This window comes from Melospiza melodia, chromosome 28 (genome assembly GCF_035770615.1).
Source record: "Melospiza melodia melodia isolate bMelMel2 chromosome 28, bMelMel2.pri, whole genome shotgun sequence".
NCBI classification, from domain to species: domain Eukaryota; kingdom Metazoa; phylum Chordata; class Aves; order Passeriformes; family Passerellidae; genus Melospiza; species Melospiza melodia.
In genome coordinates, this window is record NC_086221.1 from 6,473,316 (window position 1) to 6,491,416 (window position 18,101).

Here is an 18,101-nt window from a genome sequence, read left to right on the forward strand (position 1 = left end):
GAAATCGGCCCCCCAAAACTCCGTGTGGTTTTCTGGGGGGAGTTTTGGGGCACATTCCAGCATTTCTGGGGGTTCTCCTGGAGCTCAGGGGGTGCAGCAGCTCTGGAACGCCCCAGGTTGGTGCTGGGCACCTGCGTGGTGCCAGCGTGGCCATGGTGTCCCCAAGGTTGGCACCCTTTGCCCAAGGGGTGGCAGGTGGCCAGTGGGGACGTGGTCGTGGTGATGTGGTGGCCCCTCAGGGGTGAAAGGTTTGGTGAAGGTGGGCACCAAAAGCCAGCAGTGCTCAGGTGGTTCTGGAGAGGTTTTTGGTGGAAAATCTTGGTTTTGCCAGGGTTTTTGGAGGGCAACCCTGATTTTGAATGGGGTTTTTGGAGGAAAATCTTGGAGGAAAACCCTGATTTTGCCAGCAATTCCTAGAGGAAAACCCTTGTTTTGCTAGAGTTTTATTGAGGAAAACCCTGGAAGGAAAACCATGATTTTGAATGCGGTTTTTGGAAGAAAATCCTGGAGGAAAAACTTTGATTTCGAATGGAGTTTTTGGAGCAGAATCTTAGAGGAAAACTGTGATTTTGCCAGGGGTTTTGGAGGAAAACCCTGATTTTGACAGAGGGCTATGGAGGAAAATCCTGGATTTGCCAGTAATGGTGGTTTTTGGAGGAAACCTTAATTTAGCCTGTGGTTTATGGAAGAAAACCTTAATTTTGCCAGTGGTTTTTGGAGAAAAACCCTGATTTTGAGTGGGGTTTTTGGAGGAAAACCCTGTAACGAAAGCCATGATTTTGCATGGTGCTTTTGGAGAAAAACTCTGATTTTTACCAGCGATTTTTGGAGGAAATCTGCACCGACTCCATGCCAGGAGCACGGGGAGGGGGATCCAGTGACGCATCCAGGCAGCGCCTGAAGCCTCAGCCGGGCACAGGAGCTGCAGCCAGGCTGGCACGGAGGGAGCCGCTCCCTGCACGATCCCATTTGGCCGCAAATCTCCCCATGGCCGCCATCCGCGTCCACCTTGGAGCGGGGCCAGGAGCTCCCGCTGCAATAAAAGCTCCCCGTGCTGCCTCGCAGCCTCTGCAGGGCTCCTTAAAACGCTCCCTAAAAAGGTTTGGCATCTCCTCCTCCTGCTCTCGCCGCGGGCTCTGGAGAGGTTAATTCGGAGTGACGCTGTCAGGGCCTCTCTTCAAACGTCCTCCTGCTCTGTTTGCGCTCTCCTTCCTCGCCCACGCCCCAGCAGGGTTTGGTGACAAAGTGTTGTCACCTTTGGGGTTTCAGCCGTCCCAGGGCTTCCCTGCTCGGGGCTTGGGGCTCTGGGATGAGCTCCGGTGCTGGTGGCTTGAGTGGCTTTGTCACCTGGCACCCAGGGAGCTGTGGAGTGGGGACAGTGGGGTGGCACAGACAGCAGGGATGTGCCATTCCCGGTGCCACCTGGGAAAGGGGACACTGATGTCCCCAACCCCACAGACCATGCCATTCCCAGTGCCACCTGGGAAAGGGGACACTGATGTCCCCAACCCCACAGACCATGCCATTCCCAGTGCCACCTGGAAAAGGGGACGCTGATGTCCCCAACCCCACAGACTGTGCCTGGCAGCGGGGATGTGCCATTCCCAGTGCCACCTGGAAAAGGGGGCACTGATGTCCCCAACCCCACAGACCATGCCATTCCCAGTGCCACCTGGGAAAGGGGACAGTGCTGTCCCCAACCCCAGCTGTCTGTCACCTCCCCAGCACCCAGCAGGGCCGTGTGTGGGCACAGAGCCATGGGGCAGTGCCAGGACCTGTCCGTGTGTCCGTCTGTGTGCCGGGCCACGCCGCTGCCGTCCCTGTCCGAGCTCATGTCCGTCTGTGCCGTCCGCTCTGAGTTTTATCCGTGTTTTCCCCCCAAAAAAAGTGCACTAAAAGGAACAACAGCAGCGCAAGGCCACAGCTGGAGCCCCTGTGCCACCTCAGGAGGTGGCACTTTGCATCCTGACGGCTCCTGGAGCGGTGACCGCTGGCACGGGCGCGTGTCCCCGCTGACCTGTGCCCTTTCCTTCCCTGTGTGCCGCAGATGAGCGAGAGCGAGACCCTCATCACTATGGTGAACAGGATGGTGGAGACCTCCTCCCCTAGGGCCCAGCTCTACATGCAAGTAAGGCTCCGGCCACCGGGCCCCGCATGGCTCGTGCCTGGCGGCCACCCGGGGTCACCTCCTGCCACCCGGGCTCACCTCCTGCCACCCGGGGTCACCTCCTGCCATCGCCACTCGCGCAGCGGCCGCGGCGTCCGGCACATCCCGCTCTCGCCCTCGCTGCTCCATCCCAGGCTTTGCTGATCCATCCATGAGCCATCCCAAGCTGGCAAATCCTCGTGCTGGGCAGCGCGAGGTGGGCATGGAGATGCCCTCGGGGACCCTTGGGGACACATCCAGCCCCGGGCACTGTCGGAGCTGTCCCAGGGGACTTTTGAGGACAGAGATGCTCCTGGGGACCCTTGGGGACGGAGATGCCCCGTGGACTCTTGAGGACGGAGCTGTCCCAGGGACTCTCAGACGGAGCTGTCCCAGGGGACTTTTGGGGACAGAGGTGCCTCGGGGGACCCTTGGGGACAGAGCCACCCCAGGGACCTTTGGGGACAGACCCAGCCCCGGGGACTCTCAGAGCCACCCTGGAGGACTCTTGGGGACAGAGTCAACCCCGGGGACTCTTGGGGACAGAACCAGACCCGGGGACTCTTGGAGCTGTCCCGGGGACCCTTGGGGACAGAGCCACCCCAGGGACTGTCGGACAGAGCCGCCCCCGGACACGCAGGGCTTGGTTCATCCTTATTTCTCAAGGAGCAGTTGTGGGGTGACAGGAAGGCAGCTCTTAAACACACGGAATAATTCCTGAGTCAGGGACAATGAACGGCCTTTCTCCCCTAGCGGAGGTTCTTTCTGTCCCCAGCGCTGGGACATCCCGGCAGTGACACATGGCTTGAGCCCCCCCGGTGCCACCCAGCCCGGGTTGTGCTGCCCTGGGCGCTTCCCGGATGGGATTTTCCAACAAAACGGCTCCGGTTTGCATCTGCTGCCAGCAGGGATGTGCTGCGGGGTGAATCCGGGGATGCTGCTCCGCCTGGCCGGGCTCCCTGCCCCGAGGCCGCCTCATCCCGATCCGGCCGGCTCTGCCTCCATCCCCTCGGGCATTTCCCAGATCCGGATCCATTTGCATCCTCCCGGAGCTTTCAGCGGCTCCAAAGCGCCCTCTCCGCTTTCTAGCAATACCCATCCCCTCCTGCCTATCTGCTGCCGTTCATCTCCGGCTCCCCGAGGCAGCTAATTGCCGAAGGTCCCATTAGTAATTGAGATTTCCAGGAAAGGAAAATGACTCACGGAGGAGCCGGGGCGGGGGTAAACAGGCCCTGCTGCTGCTTTATCGGTGCTCCCACTCCCGCCGAGGTGGAATTACAGCTCAATCTCGCTGCCTTTTGTTTCTCCCCGCCGCCGGAATGGTGCTGCTGGTTAATGATTCACGAGGCAGCTCCTCGAACTCCTTTGCGCGGAGCTTTTTTCCCTGCGTCGTTCCCGCTGGGAATGGGCAGGGGAGAGGCTGTGGCTTCATCCCGGTGGTCCCCCGTTGATGGGGAGCATCCGTGGCTCCGGGGCTCGGCTCCGGCCTCCTTTTCCCGGCTCGCAGGGAGGGCAGAGGGGGCTGGGGGCTGCCTCCCCTTCCCTGGGCATCCCATGGAGAGCCACGCTCATGCCACGCTCTGCTTGCAGGTGACGCCGTTCCCGGAGCCCTACAGGGACGCCCTGCACCCCTACAAGATCAGCGAGCAGGACACCGATGTAAGAGCCAGTCCTGTCCCCTCTGTGTGTCCCCTGTCCTCGTATTCCTGTCACTTTGTGCCCCTCAGGGATAAATCTTCCTGATTTTCAGCCTTTTCCCATCTCCCAGTTTGTGCCCATGTCACCCCAAAATCCCTGCAATGACAGCAGGAGTTTGGAAGCCCCCCCAAGGCCATAAATCCCATAAATCCCATCAGTCCTGGCTGCATCCCGGTGGGATTCTCATGCTCTCCCCCCTTTCTCTTCCCCCCTGCCGGCGCAGAAGCTGCTGGGGAAGCTCTGCGAGCAGAACAAGGTGCTGCGGGAGCAGGAGAGGCTGGTGCAGCAGCTCCGCGCTGAGAAGGTACCTGGTGGTGGCACCTCAGGTGGCCACGTGGGGACCTGGTGGTGGCATCTGAGTGGTGAGGAAGTGATGGCACCATGGGAGGGCTTGGGGTGAACCTGGACGTCCAGGTGTGTGTGTCACCTGTCACCCTTAATCTGGACACTCAGGTGTGTGTGTCCCCTGTCACCTTTAACCTGGACATCCAGGTGTGTCCTCTGTCACCCTGAACCTGGACATCCAGGTGGGAGTGTCACCTGTCACTCCTTAACGTGGACATCCAGGTGTGTGTGTCCCCTGCCACCCCTGAACCAGCTCAGAATGTCCCCTGCCACCCCTGATCCGGGTGAGCAGGTCCCCTGCCACCCCTGGCTTGAAGGGACGTTAAAAACCTCTCATTCCACCCTTGAACCGCTATCCCAAGTTCTCCAACCTGGCTTTGGATCCTTCCAGGGATGTGGCAGCCACAGCTTGGGGACATTTCTGAGCTGGGGGTGTGTCATTGAGCAGCCAGGACCTCGTGGCTCCGTCTGTCCCCACAGGAGAGCCTGGAGAGTGCCCTGATGGGGACCCACCAGGAGCTGGAGATGTTCGGGAGCCAGCCCGCCTACCCGGAGAAGCTGCTGCACAAGAAGGAATCGCTGCAGAACCAGCTCATCAACATCAGGGTGGAGCTGTCCCAGGCCAGCACGGTAACGGATTCAGGTCCCTTTTGTCCCTTCTGTCCCTTCCTGGTTGGGAAACAGCAGGGAATTCCCCTTGGCTGCCTGGGGACAAAGCGAATTTGTCACCCTCCAGGTGCCACCTCAGCTCCTGGTTCTGTCTCTGCCCTGCCCCAGGCACCTCAGGGCTTGTCCCCTCTGCTGCCACCCCCTCCCCAGCTCGGGGGGCTGTGCTGGGTGACAAAGACCCCCCTGGTCCCCCCACTGTCCCCTCAGGCCCTGGCAAACAGCACGGCCGAGTACGAGAGCCTGGAGAGCGAGGTGTCCACCCTGCACGACGACCTCTGGGAGCAGCTCAACCTGGACATCCAGGTGAGAGGGTCACCTGTCACCTTTAACCTGGACACTCAGGTGTGTGTGTCCCCCTGTCACGCCTGAACCTGGACATCCAGGTCTGTGTGTCACCTGTCACCTTTAACCTGGACACTCAGGTGTGTGTGTCCCCCTGTCACGCCTGAACCTGGACATCCAGGTGTGTGTGTGTCCCCTGCCACCCTTAACCTGACATCCAGGTGTGTGTGTCCCCTGTCACTCCTAACCTGGACATACATGTGTGTGTGTCACCCCTAAACCTGGACATCCAGGTGTGTGTGTCCCCCTGTCACGCCTGAACCTGGACATCCAGGTCTGTGTGTCACCTGTCACCTTTAACCTGGACACTCAGGTGTGTGTGTCCCTGTCACGCCTGAACCTGGACATCCAGGTGTGTGTGTGTTCCCTGCCACCCTTAACCTGACATCCAGGTGAGAGGGTCCCCTTCCACCCATAACCTGGACATCCAGGTGTGTGTGTCACCCCTAAACCTGGACATCCAGGTGAGAGTCACCTGTCACCCTTAACCTGGGTATCCAGGTGAGAGGGTCACCTGTGACTCCTAAACCTGGGCATCCAGGTGAGAGGGTCACCTGTCACCCTTAATCTGGACATCCAGGTGTTTATGTCCCCATGCCACCCGTAAACCTGGACATCCAGGTGTGTGTGTCCCCCTGTCACTCCTAACCTGGACATCCAGGATGTTTGTCCCCCTGTCACGCCTGAACCTGGACATCCAGGTGTGTGTGTCACCCCTAAACCTGGACATCCAGGTGAGAGGGTCACCTGTCACCCGTAACCTGGACATCCAGGTGTGTGTGTCCCCTGCCACCCTTAACCTGACATCCAGGTGTGTGTGTCCCCTGTCACTCCTAACCTGGACATACACGTGTGTGTGTCACCCCTAAACCTGGACATCCAGGTGTGTGTGTCCCCCTGTCACCCTTAACCTGGACATCCAGGTCTGTGTGTCAACTGTCACTCCTAACCTGGACATCCAGGTGTGTGTGTATCCCTGTCACCCTTTAACCTGGACATCCAGGTGTGTGTGTCCCCCTGTCACTCCTAACCTGGACATCCAGGATGTTTGTCCCCCTGTCACGCCTGAACCTGGACATCCAGGTGTGTGTGTCCCCTGTCACTCCTAACCTGGACATCTAGGATGTTTGTCCCCCTGTCACCTTTAACTTGGACATCCAGGTGTGTGTGTCACCTGCCACCCTTTAACCTGGACATCCAGGGATGTGTGTCCCCTGTCATCTTTAACCTGGACATCCAGGTGTGTGTGTCCCCTGTCCCTGGACACCCATGTGCCCTGCCACCCCTGGGGTCCCCAAGGAGATGAAATCCCCCTGTCCCCCCACCCGCGGGTTCTCCATGCCCAGCCCTCACATCCAGCTTTGGCCACCTGGGTGCCATCGAGGGGGACAGCCCAGAGTCCCCACAGGCACCGCAGCCCTGCTGGGCTCTGGGGAGCAGATGCAGGGACTCCAGCAGGACAAAACCCTGGATGTGGCCCCAGTCAGCTCCTGTGGTTGGGTTTGGGGCCGGATTCTGCCCAGTTTGGGGTTGGCACCGGTGCCCTGGGACCCCTCTGAGCTCTGCCTCTCCCCCATCCAGAACGAGATGCTCAACCGGCAGATCCAGAGGGAGATCTGGCGGATCCAGGACGTGATGGAGGGGCTGAGGAAGAACAACCCCTCCCGAGGCACCGACACGGCCAAGCACCGAGGTGAGGGGGGCTGGCCGTGCAGGGGGTGTCCCCGATGGGCTCCTGCTCAGCGGGGTGAAAACCTTAATTATTATCTTATAATTATCTTTAATTATCTCGTTCCTCCGCAGCGGCCCTGGGCCCCTCGGGCACGTACAGCTCCAACAGCCCTGCCAGCCCGCTGAGCTCTGCCAGCCTCACCAGCCCCCTGAGCCCCTTCTCCCTCATCTCCGGCTCCCAGGGATCGCCCACCAAGCCCGGCCCTGGCGAGGTCAGTGACCCCGGGTGTCCCCTCTTTGTCACCAGGGGGAAATGGCGGCCCTGGTGAGGTCAGTGACCCCGGGTGTCCCCTCTTTGTCACCGGGGGGGATGACAAAGAGATCCCCTCTTTGTCACCACGGAGCTGCCTCCCCTCGTGGCTCTGCCTGGGGACACCGGTTTGGTGGCACGGACGGGTCCTGGTGTCACCTGGTGACTTTGGGGTCTGTGTGTGACAGTGGGCACAGGGGTCTTAGGATGAGGGAAGAGACGAGGAGCTGACTCCGTATTTCAGAAGGTTTGATTTATTATTTTATGATATATATTATTATATATTGATATATTATATTATGATACATATTATTATATTATTATGTATATTATATTATTGTGATAAATATTGTTACATTTATGATATATATTATATTAAAACTGTACTAAAAGAATAGAAGAAAGGATTTCATCACAAGCCTAGCTAAGAATAGAATAAGAAAGAATGATAACAAAGCTGACTGTGATTGGCCATTAATTAGAAACAACCACATGAGCCATTCCCAGATGCACCTGTTGCATCCCACAGCAGCAGATAACCATCGTTGGCATTTTGTTCCTGAGGCCTCTCGGCTTCTCAGGGGGAGAAATCTTAAAGAAAGGATTTTTCCCAAAGGATGTGTGTGACAGGGGACAAGCAGCAGGATGTGGCGCGCCGAGAGGGACCCTCTGGAGTCACTCCCTCTCCTCCATCCCTTCCTCCAGGACGCTCCTGTGTGTTTCTCTCTCTTTTCTAACTCTCTGTTCCTTCTCCGCTCTCACGCCTCGCGCTCTGCCCGCCCCAGGAGCCGGGCCCGCCTCGACCTCCCCTCCCCAAGTCCTACGTGCCCCTGGAGGCTCCTCCGGCCGTTCCTCCGCTCCCCAGCGAGAGCCGCCTCTGGCCCTACCCCGCCTCGCCCTCCTGGCACCAAGGAGAGGCCAAGCGGGGACAGGTACCGAACCCTGCCTCCCCTTCCTCCTCCTCCTCCTCCTCCTCCTCGGGGCATGGAAGGCGCTGGGGTGAGGCAGGAGCTGGAGCTGCCCACCCCGAATCCACAGGGACAGCGTGGAGGTGGCACTTGGCGCTCTGTGTCCTGCCCTGCCACACCCCTGGTGTCCCCAGCAGGTCACCAGGGACAGGGATTGTCCCCTCCTCCTCCTCCTCCTCCTCCTCCTCCTCCTCCTCCTCGGGGCATGGAAGGCGCTGGGGTGGGACAGGAGCTGGAGCTGCCCACCCCGAATCCACAGGGACAGCGTGGAGGTGGCACTTGGCGCTCTGTGTCCTGCCCTGCCACACCCCTGGTGTCCCCAGCAGGTCACCATGCCCTGTACGCGCTCAGGACAGGGATTGTCCCCTCCTCTTCCTCCTCCTCCTCCTCCTCATGGCATGGAAGGCGCTGGGGTGAGGCAGGAGCTGGAGCTGCCCACCCCGAATCCACAGGGACAGTGTGGAGGTGGCACTTGGCACAGTGGAGGTGGCACTTGGCACAGGGACAGCGTGGAGGTGGCACTTGGCGCAGGGACAACTCTGAGTCCTGCCGTGCCACACCCCTGGTGTCCCCAGGGTCTCCACACCCTGTGTGCACTCAGGACAGGGATTGTCCCCTCCTCCTCCTCCTCCTTGTCCTCCTCTTCATGGAGAAGTTGTCCCTGGTTGTCCCTGGTTGTCCCTGGTTGTCCCCTCTGCTTTGCTCTGCCTCTGTCACTGTCCTTCCGTGTCACTCTGAGCCCCAGCTCCAGGGCAGAGCTGGATTTGGGAATTCCCGGTGACACCTCGGCTGTGTGTGGGGACGCAGGTGACACGAGTGTCCTCGTGGCCAGGGGTGGGGCTGTGTGGCCGTGGAACAGCAGTGGCTGTGCCGAGCTGGGAAGGGGCACAGTGCCAGCACAGTGGTGGCTGTGTCATCCCGGGGTGTCAGGGTGAATTTAGGGGGACACACTGGGCCGCTGGCCCTGGTGTGCCACCCCTCTGTCACCCCAGCAGTTCTCATGGGATGCAAGAGGGGAAGGACCCCAGAAATGTCCCGCTGCTGGCCCTGTGTGACCCCATGGGCACGGGGTGCAGTGGGGGCCCAGCACAGAGCCACGATGTCCCTGTCCCCAGCTCCTGGAGAGGCTGTGGAGGGATTGTCACCCTGTCCCTCATTGTGGGGACAGCAGTGTGTGCCCAGCCCTTACTGGATTTTGGGGTGCTCTGGTCCCACATGGCCACTGTCTGTCCATGGAGCGTGACCATGGTCTGGCTGTCACCCCAAGAGCAGCTGGAGTGACAAAGCTGTCCGTGTGTCCCTGATCTGTCACCCCAAGAGCAGCAGGTGTCCCCTGTCTGTCTGTCACCCCAACGGCAGTGGGCATCCCCTGTCCGTGTGTCCCCTGTCTGTCACCCCAAGAGCAGCGGGTGTCACCTTTGTGTCCCTGGTCTGTCACCCCAAGAGCAGTGGGTGTCCCCTGTCTGTGTGTCCTTTGTTTGTCACCCCTAGAGCAGCAGGTATCCCCTGTCCGTGTGTCCCCTGTCACCCCAAGAGCAGCGGGTGTCCCCTGTCCGTGTGTCCCCTGTCTGTCACCCCAAGAGCAGTGGGTGTCCCCTGTCCGTGTGTCCCTGATCTGTCGCCCCAAGAGCAGCAGGTGTCCCCTGTCCGTGTGTCCCTGATCTGTCACCCCAAGAGAAGAGGGTGTCCCCTGTGTGTCCTTGATCTGTCACCCCAAGAGCAGCAGGTGTTACCTTTGTGTCCCCTATCACCCCAAGAGCAGCAGGTATCCCCTGTCCGTGTGTCCCCTGTCTGTCACCCCAAGAGCAGCGGGTGTCACCTTTGTGTCCCTGGTCTGTCACCCCAAGAGCAGCAGGTGTCTCCTGTGTGTCCCTTGTCTGTCACCCCAAGAGCAGCAGGTGTCTCCTGTGTGTCCCTTGTCTGTCACCCCAAGAGCAGTGGGTGTCCCCCTGTGTGTCCCTGATCTGTCACCCCAAGAGCAGTGGGTGTCCCCCTGTGTGTCCCTGATCTGTCACCCCAAGAGCAGCGGGTGTCCCCTGTCCGTGTGTCCCTGATCTGTCACCCCAAGAGCAGTGGATGTCCCCAGGCAGGCCCGGCTCTCACTGGGGACCTTTTCCCCCCTGCACAGCCCAAACCAGGCCTGGAGCAGAGCAAGAAGGAGCCCCCCCGGCCCAGCCCCCCCGGCCCCGCGCCCGAGGGGCTCCCTCAGACCCGCCCGGAGCACGACGGTGACAAACAGGCGGCACTCAACAAGGGTACGGCATGGGGACACCCGGGGGTGGCACTGGGGATGGCACTGGGACCCCGCCCAGCTCCCCAAGGGCTCATCCCGGTCTCGTGGTGTCCCCACAGTGGGAATCGTCCCCCCCAGGACCAAATCTCCGGCGGAGGAGGAGGCGGTGCCCAGGAGGAACGGGCTGGCCAACGGGCTCGGCTCTCGGGTACGGATGGGCTGGGGGCACTGAGGGGGGCCATGCTGGAACCTGGGGACAGGAGGGTGGCTCCAGGTGTCACCAGCCACTGTCAGAACTCTGCGCATCCAGAGTTGCCCAGGATCCCGTCAGGGGGCTCAGAGACCCTGGCACACAGCCCAGAGCACCTGGGGATTTGGTTTTGATCCCGGGAGCAAGTTACCAGCTTTGTATGAGGACCTGAAAGCCACACAGGTTTGAATGGTAATAATAAAATAATCACAGGGTGAAAATGTCGATTTTAGCGTTTTTGGTATGGGGGTTCAGGGGACAAGATAGAGGAACTTGGGTGTGTCCAGCCTTTCTTCTTCTTCTTCTTGTTCTCCATTTTCTGCAGTGCTGTTGGCACTTTGGGATTGGTTTAGAGTAGAAGTGCACTGTCTAACACAGGTGATGGGTATTAGAAAGTAATTGTACATTTGTTATATTTAGAATAGAGGCTTACTGTCTAACATAGCTGATGGGTATTGGAAAGTAATTATAAATGTGTTATATTTACAATAGAAGCTCACTGTCTAACATTGGTGATGGGTACTGGGAATTAAGTGTAAATGTGTTATACGGAGTTTGTAGTATAAAAAGGCAGAGTGCCTGTGGCTGCCCTGCTGAGCAGACCTCGGCTGGGCAGAAAGAAAATTTCTTTCTTAATTCCTAATACCTATCACCCATGTTAGATAGTGCACTTCTACTCTAAACCAATCCCAAAGTGCCAACAGCACTGCAGAAAATGGAGAACAAGAAGAAGAAGAAGAAAGGCTGGACACACCCAGATTCCTCCATCTTGGCCCCATAAGCCCCATACCAAAAATCCTAAAATCTACATTTTCACCCTGTGATCGTTTTATTATGTACTGTTCAAACCTGTGTGGCTTTCATGTCCTCATACAAAGCTGGCAACTCGCTCCAGGGGTCAAAATCAAATCCCCGGGTGCTCTGGGCTGTGTGCCCGGGTCTGGGGTCCTCGGTAACTCTGGACACCCAGAGGGATGTGTTGAGTTCCGATAGGGAGTGACATCCCGAGAGTGACGTCCTCGGGGTGACATCCTCGGGGTGACATCCCGGGAGTCACAGACATCCCGGCGGCTCACGGCAGAGTGGGGTGGCACTGGGAGGATGTGTGTGACCATGTGTGTGACCATGACGTTGCACTCGTCCCCAGGAGAGACCCAAGAGCGCCGTGTTCGCCACCGAGACCAAGGTGAAGATGAGCGTGGAGGAGCAGATCGACCGCATGAAGCGCCACCAGAGCGGCTCCATGAAGGAGAAGCGGCGCAGCCTGCAGCTCCCCAGCCCACAGCAGCTCCCCGGCGCCCAGCCCGACACCCCCGGCACCAAAACCCCCCTCGTCCTACAAGGTGGTGAGTCCCTGAGCCCGCGGGGACGCCGCGGGGTGGCACAGGCGACAAGGCGCCACCGCGTGGGGACGCTGAGCGGGACGCCGTCCCGTCTGTCCGTCTGTCGCAGGTGCGGCGGCACCGCAGCATCCACGAGGGTGGACATCTCGGACCTGGAGGCCGCGCTGCGCTCCGACGAGCCCGGCAAGGTTGTACGAGACGCCGCAGGAGGAGATCGCCCGGCTGAGGAAGATGGAGCTGGAGCCGCAGCACTACGAGGTGGACATCAACAAGGAGGGTGAGCACGGCGTGTCCCCGAGTGTCCCCGACGGCCTGGAGCAGGGTCCAGGGCAGGATTTGGGGGTCAGCAGTGGGGGGCTGGAGTCCCCAGGGGTCCGGCACGGGGGCACCACAGAGCTCGTCCCTCTGTCCCCAGCTGTCCACGCCAGACAAAGTCCTGATCCCCCGAGCGCTACGTGGAGCTGGAGCCAGAATCGCCCCTGAGCCCTGAGGAGATGAAGGAGAAGCAGAAGAAGGTGGAAAGGATCAAGACTCTCATTGCCAAATCCAGGTGAGGCTGCAGTGCCCATGCCAGCCATGCCAGGGGTCATCCTGAGGGGGCACTGACCACCCACCTGCACCCCCTCCCCATCCATCCTGAGCAGAACTGGGCCACCCCACCTGCATTCCCTTCCCTGGGCACCCTGAGGGGCACTGACCATTCATCTCCACCCCTTCCCTGAGCAGAACTGACCACCCATCTCCATCCCATCTCATTCCAAGACCACACAGCCACCTCCCACCCCTTCCCTACCCATCCCAGGGCAACCCTACCACCCCCTCTCTGTCCATCCCATCCCATCCCATCCCACCCCATGGATCCCATCCCATCCATCCCATCCCATCCCACCCCATGGATCCCATCCATGGATCCCATCCCATCCCATCCCATCCCATCCCATCCCATCCCATCCCATCCCATCCCATCCCACCCCACCCCATGGATCCCATCCCATCCCATCCCATCCCACCCCACCCCATGGATCCCATCCCATCCCACCCCTCTCCCACCCCATCCCGGGGGTCCTGCCGGGGGGTGCTGACCCCAGGTGCCGTCCCCAGCCTGCAGAACGTCATCCCCCTGGGCGAGGGGGAGGTGGACGCCCCGCAGGACCCCGAGGTGCAGCTGCAGGAGCAGGAGAAGAGGATCGAGATCTCCTGCGCCCTGGCTGCCGAGGCCTCGCGCCGCGGCCGGATGCTCTCGGGTGAGGAGCGGGGGCCTGGAGGGTCAGAGCCTGCAGATCCTGGCACAGCGAGGTGCCAGGAGGGCAGGGGGTGAGGGCAGGACAGGGGGACGGGTGATGCCAACAGCTCCCAGACCTGCCTGCCACACCTGGGGCTGCCCGCCTGGGGTGGAGCAGCTCTTTCCAGCTGGGCACAGCTTCCAGCATGAGAATGGGAGTGCCTGCCTGGGGTGGCATGAGGTGGCATGAGATGGCATGAGGTGGCTGAGCGAGGCGCGGTGGCACCCCACGCAGGGAATTGTGGTGGCACCCCAAGCTCGGGGAATCGTGGTGTCACCCCGTTGCAGAGGGATTGTGGTGGCACAGGCTGGCACCTTGTGGCCGTGCATGTGGTGCTTCATGCTGGGGGGGGATTGTGGTGGCACGCTGTGCCCAGGTGAGCATGGTGACATCCTGTACCTGGCTGACTGCAGTGCCACACCGTGCCCGGGTGCCCACAGTGCCATACCGTGCCTTGTCCATGAGGAGCCCTGCCGGGAGCTCACGTGTGCGTGCTGTGCCCAGCTGTCACTCTCTGTCCTTCCTGCCAGCTGTGGCTGCTGTTCCTGCCAGCTGTGACTCTGCCTTGCTCAGCCATGGCTGTTTGCCCTTCCCAGCTGTGGCTGCTTGTCCTGCTCAGCCACGGCTGCTTTTCCTGCCAGCTGTGGCTCTATCCTGCCCAGCTGTGTCTGTCTGTCCTGCCAGCTGTGACTCTGCCCAACCTGCGCTTGCTTTCGCCCCTTTCCCTTCTCTTTCCTCCCTGCCCTCTGCGCTGTCCCCTCCACTCTGTCCCTTCTGCGCTGTACCCTCTGCTGTCACCTCCGTGCTGTCCCCTCCGCTGTCCCCTCCTCTGTCCCCTCCACTCTGTCCCCTTTGCTCTGTCCCCTCCTCACTGTCCCCTCCGTGCTGTCCCCTCCTCTGTCCCCTCCTCTGTCCCCTCCACTCTGTCCCCTTTGCTCTGTCCCCTCCTCACTGTCCCCTCCTTGCTGTCCCCTCTGCTGTCCCCTCTGCTGTCCCTTCTGCTGTTCCTTTTGCTCTGTTCCCCCTCCACTGTCCCCTCCGCTCTGTCCCCACCGCTGTCCCCTCCATGCTGTCCCCTCCATGCTGTCCCCTCTGCTGTCCCCCTCCGCTGTCCCCTCCATGCTGTCCCCTCCGCTCTGTCCCCTCCGCTGTCCCCTCCGCTGTCCCCTCCTCTGTCCCCTCCTCTGTCCCCTCCGCTCTCCCGCGTCCTTCACCCCTCTCTCCGTTTCTCGTTTCCAGCTCAGTGCGCCACCCCCAGCCCTCCCACCTCCCCAGCCTCCCCGACTCCACCGACCAACCCGCTGTCGTCCGAGCCGCCCCGGGCCGACGGCAGCCACCTCATGCGGGTGTGAGCCTGTGACGTAAGCACCTCTTCTCTCTGACGTCATCCCCTCCATCCCCTCGCTGCCACGTCAGCCCCGCCTCCTCCATGGACCGTGTACCGCCCCCCCCAAAGCCAAAGGGGGGAAAGGGGGGACCCGGCATGAAAAGCGGGGGGTCCCAACCTCCCCTGGATCCTCGGAGCCAAATCCCGGCCGTGTTTCCCGTGGGGGGTGGGCGTGGGGTGGAGCCCCCCCAGCTCAGCCCCTCTGTCCTGTCCCACCCCCAGCTCAAGCCCTGGCTGCTGCTGGCGCCGCCAAGTTCCACGGGGCCACGTTTTAGTCCCCTCCTGAGGTGACACCGAAGCTCTCGCCACCGCCCTCGGTTCTCCCGGACCCCCTTCCCTCCCTCCGGCGGCGACAGCAGCGGGAGAGGTGGCAGAGGTGGCACCGACGGGAGGCACGTCCCAAGAGATGGGCAGGGGGCTGGGATTGTCCCCAAGGAGCCACCAGGGCTGTCAGTGGACACAGGGACACCTCTGCACAGCTGTGACAGCAGCCACAGGGACACAGCTGTGACAGCAGCCACAGGGACCCAGCTGTGACAGTGGCCACAGGGACCCAGCTGTGACAGCGGCCACCAGGATACACCCGGACAGCTGTGACAGTGGCCACAGGGACACGCCTGGACAGCTGTGAGAGTGGCCACCAGGATACACCTGGACAGCTGTGACAGCAGCCACAGGGACACAGCTGTGACAGTGGCCACAGGGACAGCCCGGATAGTGGCCACTGGGGCACACCCAGACAGCTGTGACAGTGGCCACCAGACACCCAGACAACTGTGACAGTGGCCACAGGAACACAGCTGTGACAGTGGCCACAGGGACACAGCTGTGACAGTGGCCACAGGAACACAGCTGTGACAGTGGCCACCAAGATACACCTGGACAGCTGTGACAGTGGCCACCAGCCCCATGGCGAGCACAGGACTCCTGGGACAGCCCCCCAAGGTCTGTGAAGGGGCTCTTGGGGTGGGGACCCGCCTGTCCCCACCATGGATGGTGCTGCCACCTCCCAGCGGACCTGGCTGCTCCCCCTCAGCTCTTCGGGTGCCGTTTCCCCTCCCTGAGCTGTGACCCTGATTTTGGAGCCCGTCTGTGTCACCTCAGCTGGAGGAAGAGGGGACAGGACAGATGGAGGTGGCACTGAGGGGACACGGAGGTGCCCGGGGGGCAGAGCAGGGAATTGGGGTGCCAGGTGGGATAACGGAGCTGTGGGGTCGGCAGGGACCCCTCTGGAGGGTGGGGACGGTGCTGAGGAGGGGTTTGGGGACAGAGGTGTCACCTGGGGACCCGCTGTCACCCTCCAAAAATCCCTTCCCACAGCTCTCCAGCCCCTTCCAGCGGTTCAGATTTCCTGTAGCAAATTCCCCCTTTTCTTTATCATCCCGGAGAGTGGGAAAGAAGCAGAATCCCTGGAAGGATGTGAGCATGGCAGGGGCCAGGAGCTGGATCTCAAATCCCAAATCTCCAACCCCAAATCCCAATCCACCCCTCCTGGCCCCGTCCCAAACCCCCAGGACCTTCCCCGCATCCCAATCCCAACTTAGCAATACTTGTAGGATCCCTGGAGCCCTAAACTCCCATCTGAGCCTCCCTCAGCCCCTTTAGCTCATAAAGCTGGCCCTTTATTTTGCTATTTACATGCCTTAATATATGTTTGATGGAAATTCTACATTTATAATATATATCTATATTTGGTTTTTCCTCTTCTTTTCCCGGGAAAAAGCTCGTGCCGAGCGCTCTCTTCTCCGCAGGATTTGTTGGCGCCAGCCCCGCCAACAAAAAAAAAAAAAAAAAAAAAAAAAGAAAAAAAAGATTCTTTACCAATTTATCAGAGGGGGAAGGAAATACAAAAAAAAAAAAAAAAAAAAACAAAACACAAAAAAAAAAAAACCAAAAAAAAGAAGAAGAAAAAAAAAAAAGGAAAAAACCTATTTAAAAATATATCTATTTTTTCTGCTTTTATTAAAAGCAAATTTATTTAAAATAAAATATACAGAGACTGTAAGTTTGAAGAGAGGATGAGTTTATTTCCCTGTGTCCCCTCTCGGGTCACTGGGGCAGACCCCCCGCTTATTCTGGGGACACCTTGGGGACATCCTGAGGTGGCTGTGGGGCAGCAATTCCCATCTCCAGGACCCAAAGCTCCCACCCCACCCTTCCCAAAGCCACCAGCTGCTGTCCCCAAAGTACGACCCGGCCGCGATTTTATTTTTTATTTTATTTAAAAAAAAAACAATAATAAAAAAAAAGGAAACCAAACCTTAATCAATTAATTTTATTTTGGTTATTATTTTTCATAAACACTTCATAAAGCAGTGACTTGTTAGCCCGGAAAGGATTCGCATCGGGAGGAAATAAAGAAATAAATAAATTTATTTATGCATTCGGAGAGGGTGGGATGGGAGGGCTTTGGTTTTCTGGGATATTTTCCTAGTGGTAGAGAAATAAAAATATCTATGAAACAACGACATTCTCCTGTCTTTTTTTCCCTGGGGTGGGCTCGGATGTGGATTTTAGTGTTGGGGTGGAGAAGCAGGGGGTGCTGGGGCTCCAGAGGCAGCTGCTCCTCCCTCTCGCTGTTTTTTGGGATTTGCTTTCCCACTGGGGTTGGGTTTGGTGCCTGTGGAGGTGCTGTCTCCAAAACTGTGACACGAAGCCACCATGTCTCCCTGGATCCACCTTGTCCCCCCTGGAGCCACCATGTCCCCTTGGAGCCACCCTGAGCCCTGGAGCCGCCATGTCCCCTTGGAGCCACCGTGTCTGTCTGGAATCACCATGTCCACCTGGGGCCACCGCATCCCCCTTGGAGCCACCTTGTCCCCCGTGAGCCACCTTGTCCCCACTGGAGCCACCCTGACCCCTGGAGCCACCGTGTCCCCTCTGGAGCCACCATGTCCCCCTCGAACCACCTTGTCCCCACTGGAGCCACCATGACCCCTGAAGCCACCATGTCCCCCTCAAGCCACCATGTCCTCCTGGAGTCACCATGTCCACCTGTGGCCACCCCCTTGGAGCTACCATGTCTCTCTGTAGCCACTGTGTCCCCCCTGGAGCCACCGTGTCCCCCCTGGAGCCACTATGTCCCCCTGAAGCCACCATGACCCCTGGAGCCACTGTGTTCCCCAGGAGCCACCACTGGAACCACCGTGTCCCTTCTGGAGACACCATGTCCCCTTGGAGCCACCGTGTCCCCTCTGGAACCACAGTGTCCCTTCTGGAGCCACCATGTCCCCTTGGAGTCACCTTGTCCTCCCTGGAGCTACCATGACCCCTGGAGCCACCATGTCCCCCAGGAGCCACCACTGGAACCACCGTGTCCCTTCTGGGGTCACCATGTCCCCACTGGAGCCACCATGACCCCTGGAGCCACCGTGTCCCCTCTGGAGCCACCATGTCCCCCTCGAACCACCTTGTCCCCACTGGAGCCACCATGACCCCTGGAGCCACCGTGTCCCT

The 18,101-nt window shown here is 59.6% G+C and overlaps 1 protein-coding gene across 1 annotated transcript in view; it reads left to right on the plus strand.

The window, feature by feature from the left end:
• PLEKHA6 (pleckstrin homology domain containing A6) overlaps positions 1–15,325 on the plus strand; it is a 35,634-nt gene extending 20,309 nt beyond the window's left edge. Inside the window, 19 exon segments of the mRNA XM_063178211.1 lie at positions 2,048–2,128; positions 3,737–3,805; positions 4,068–4,148; positions 4,670–4,819; positions 5,066–5,161; positions 6,782–6,893; positions 7,004–7,143; positions 10,278–10,404; positions 10,502–10,590; positions 11,780–11,908; positions 11,910–11,978; positions 12,085–12,111; positions 12,113–12,159; positions 12,161–12,263; positions 12,391–12,417; positions 12,419–12,525; positions 13,077–13,219; positions 14,498–14,619; positions 14,868–15,325. Coding sequence (XP_063034281.1) covers positions 2,048–2,128; positions 3,737–3,805; positions 4,068–4,148; positions 4,670–4,819; positions 5,066–5,161; positions 6,782–6,893; positions 7,004–7,143; positions 10,278–10,404; positions 10,502–10,590; positions 11,780–11,908; positions 11,910–11,978; positions 12,085–12,111; positions 12,113–12,159; positions 12,161–12,263; positions 12,391–12,417; positions 12,419–12,525; positions 13,077–13,219; positions 14,498–14,610 — 1,710 coding nt within the window. The 3' untranslated portion in view covers positions 14,611–14,619; positions 14,868–15,325.
• The last annotated feature ends 2,776 nt before the right edge of the window (positions 15,326–18,101 follow it).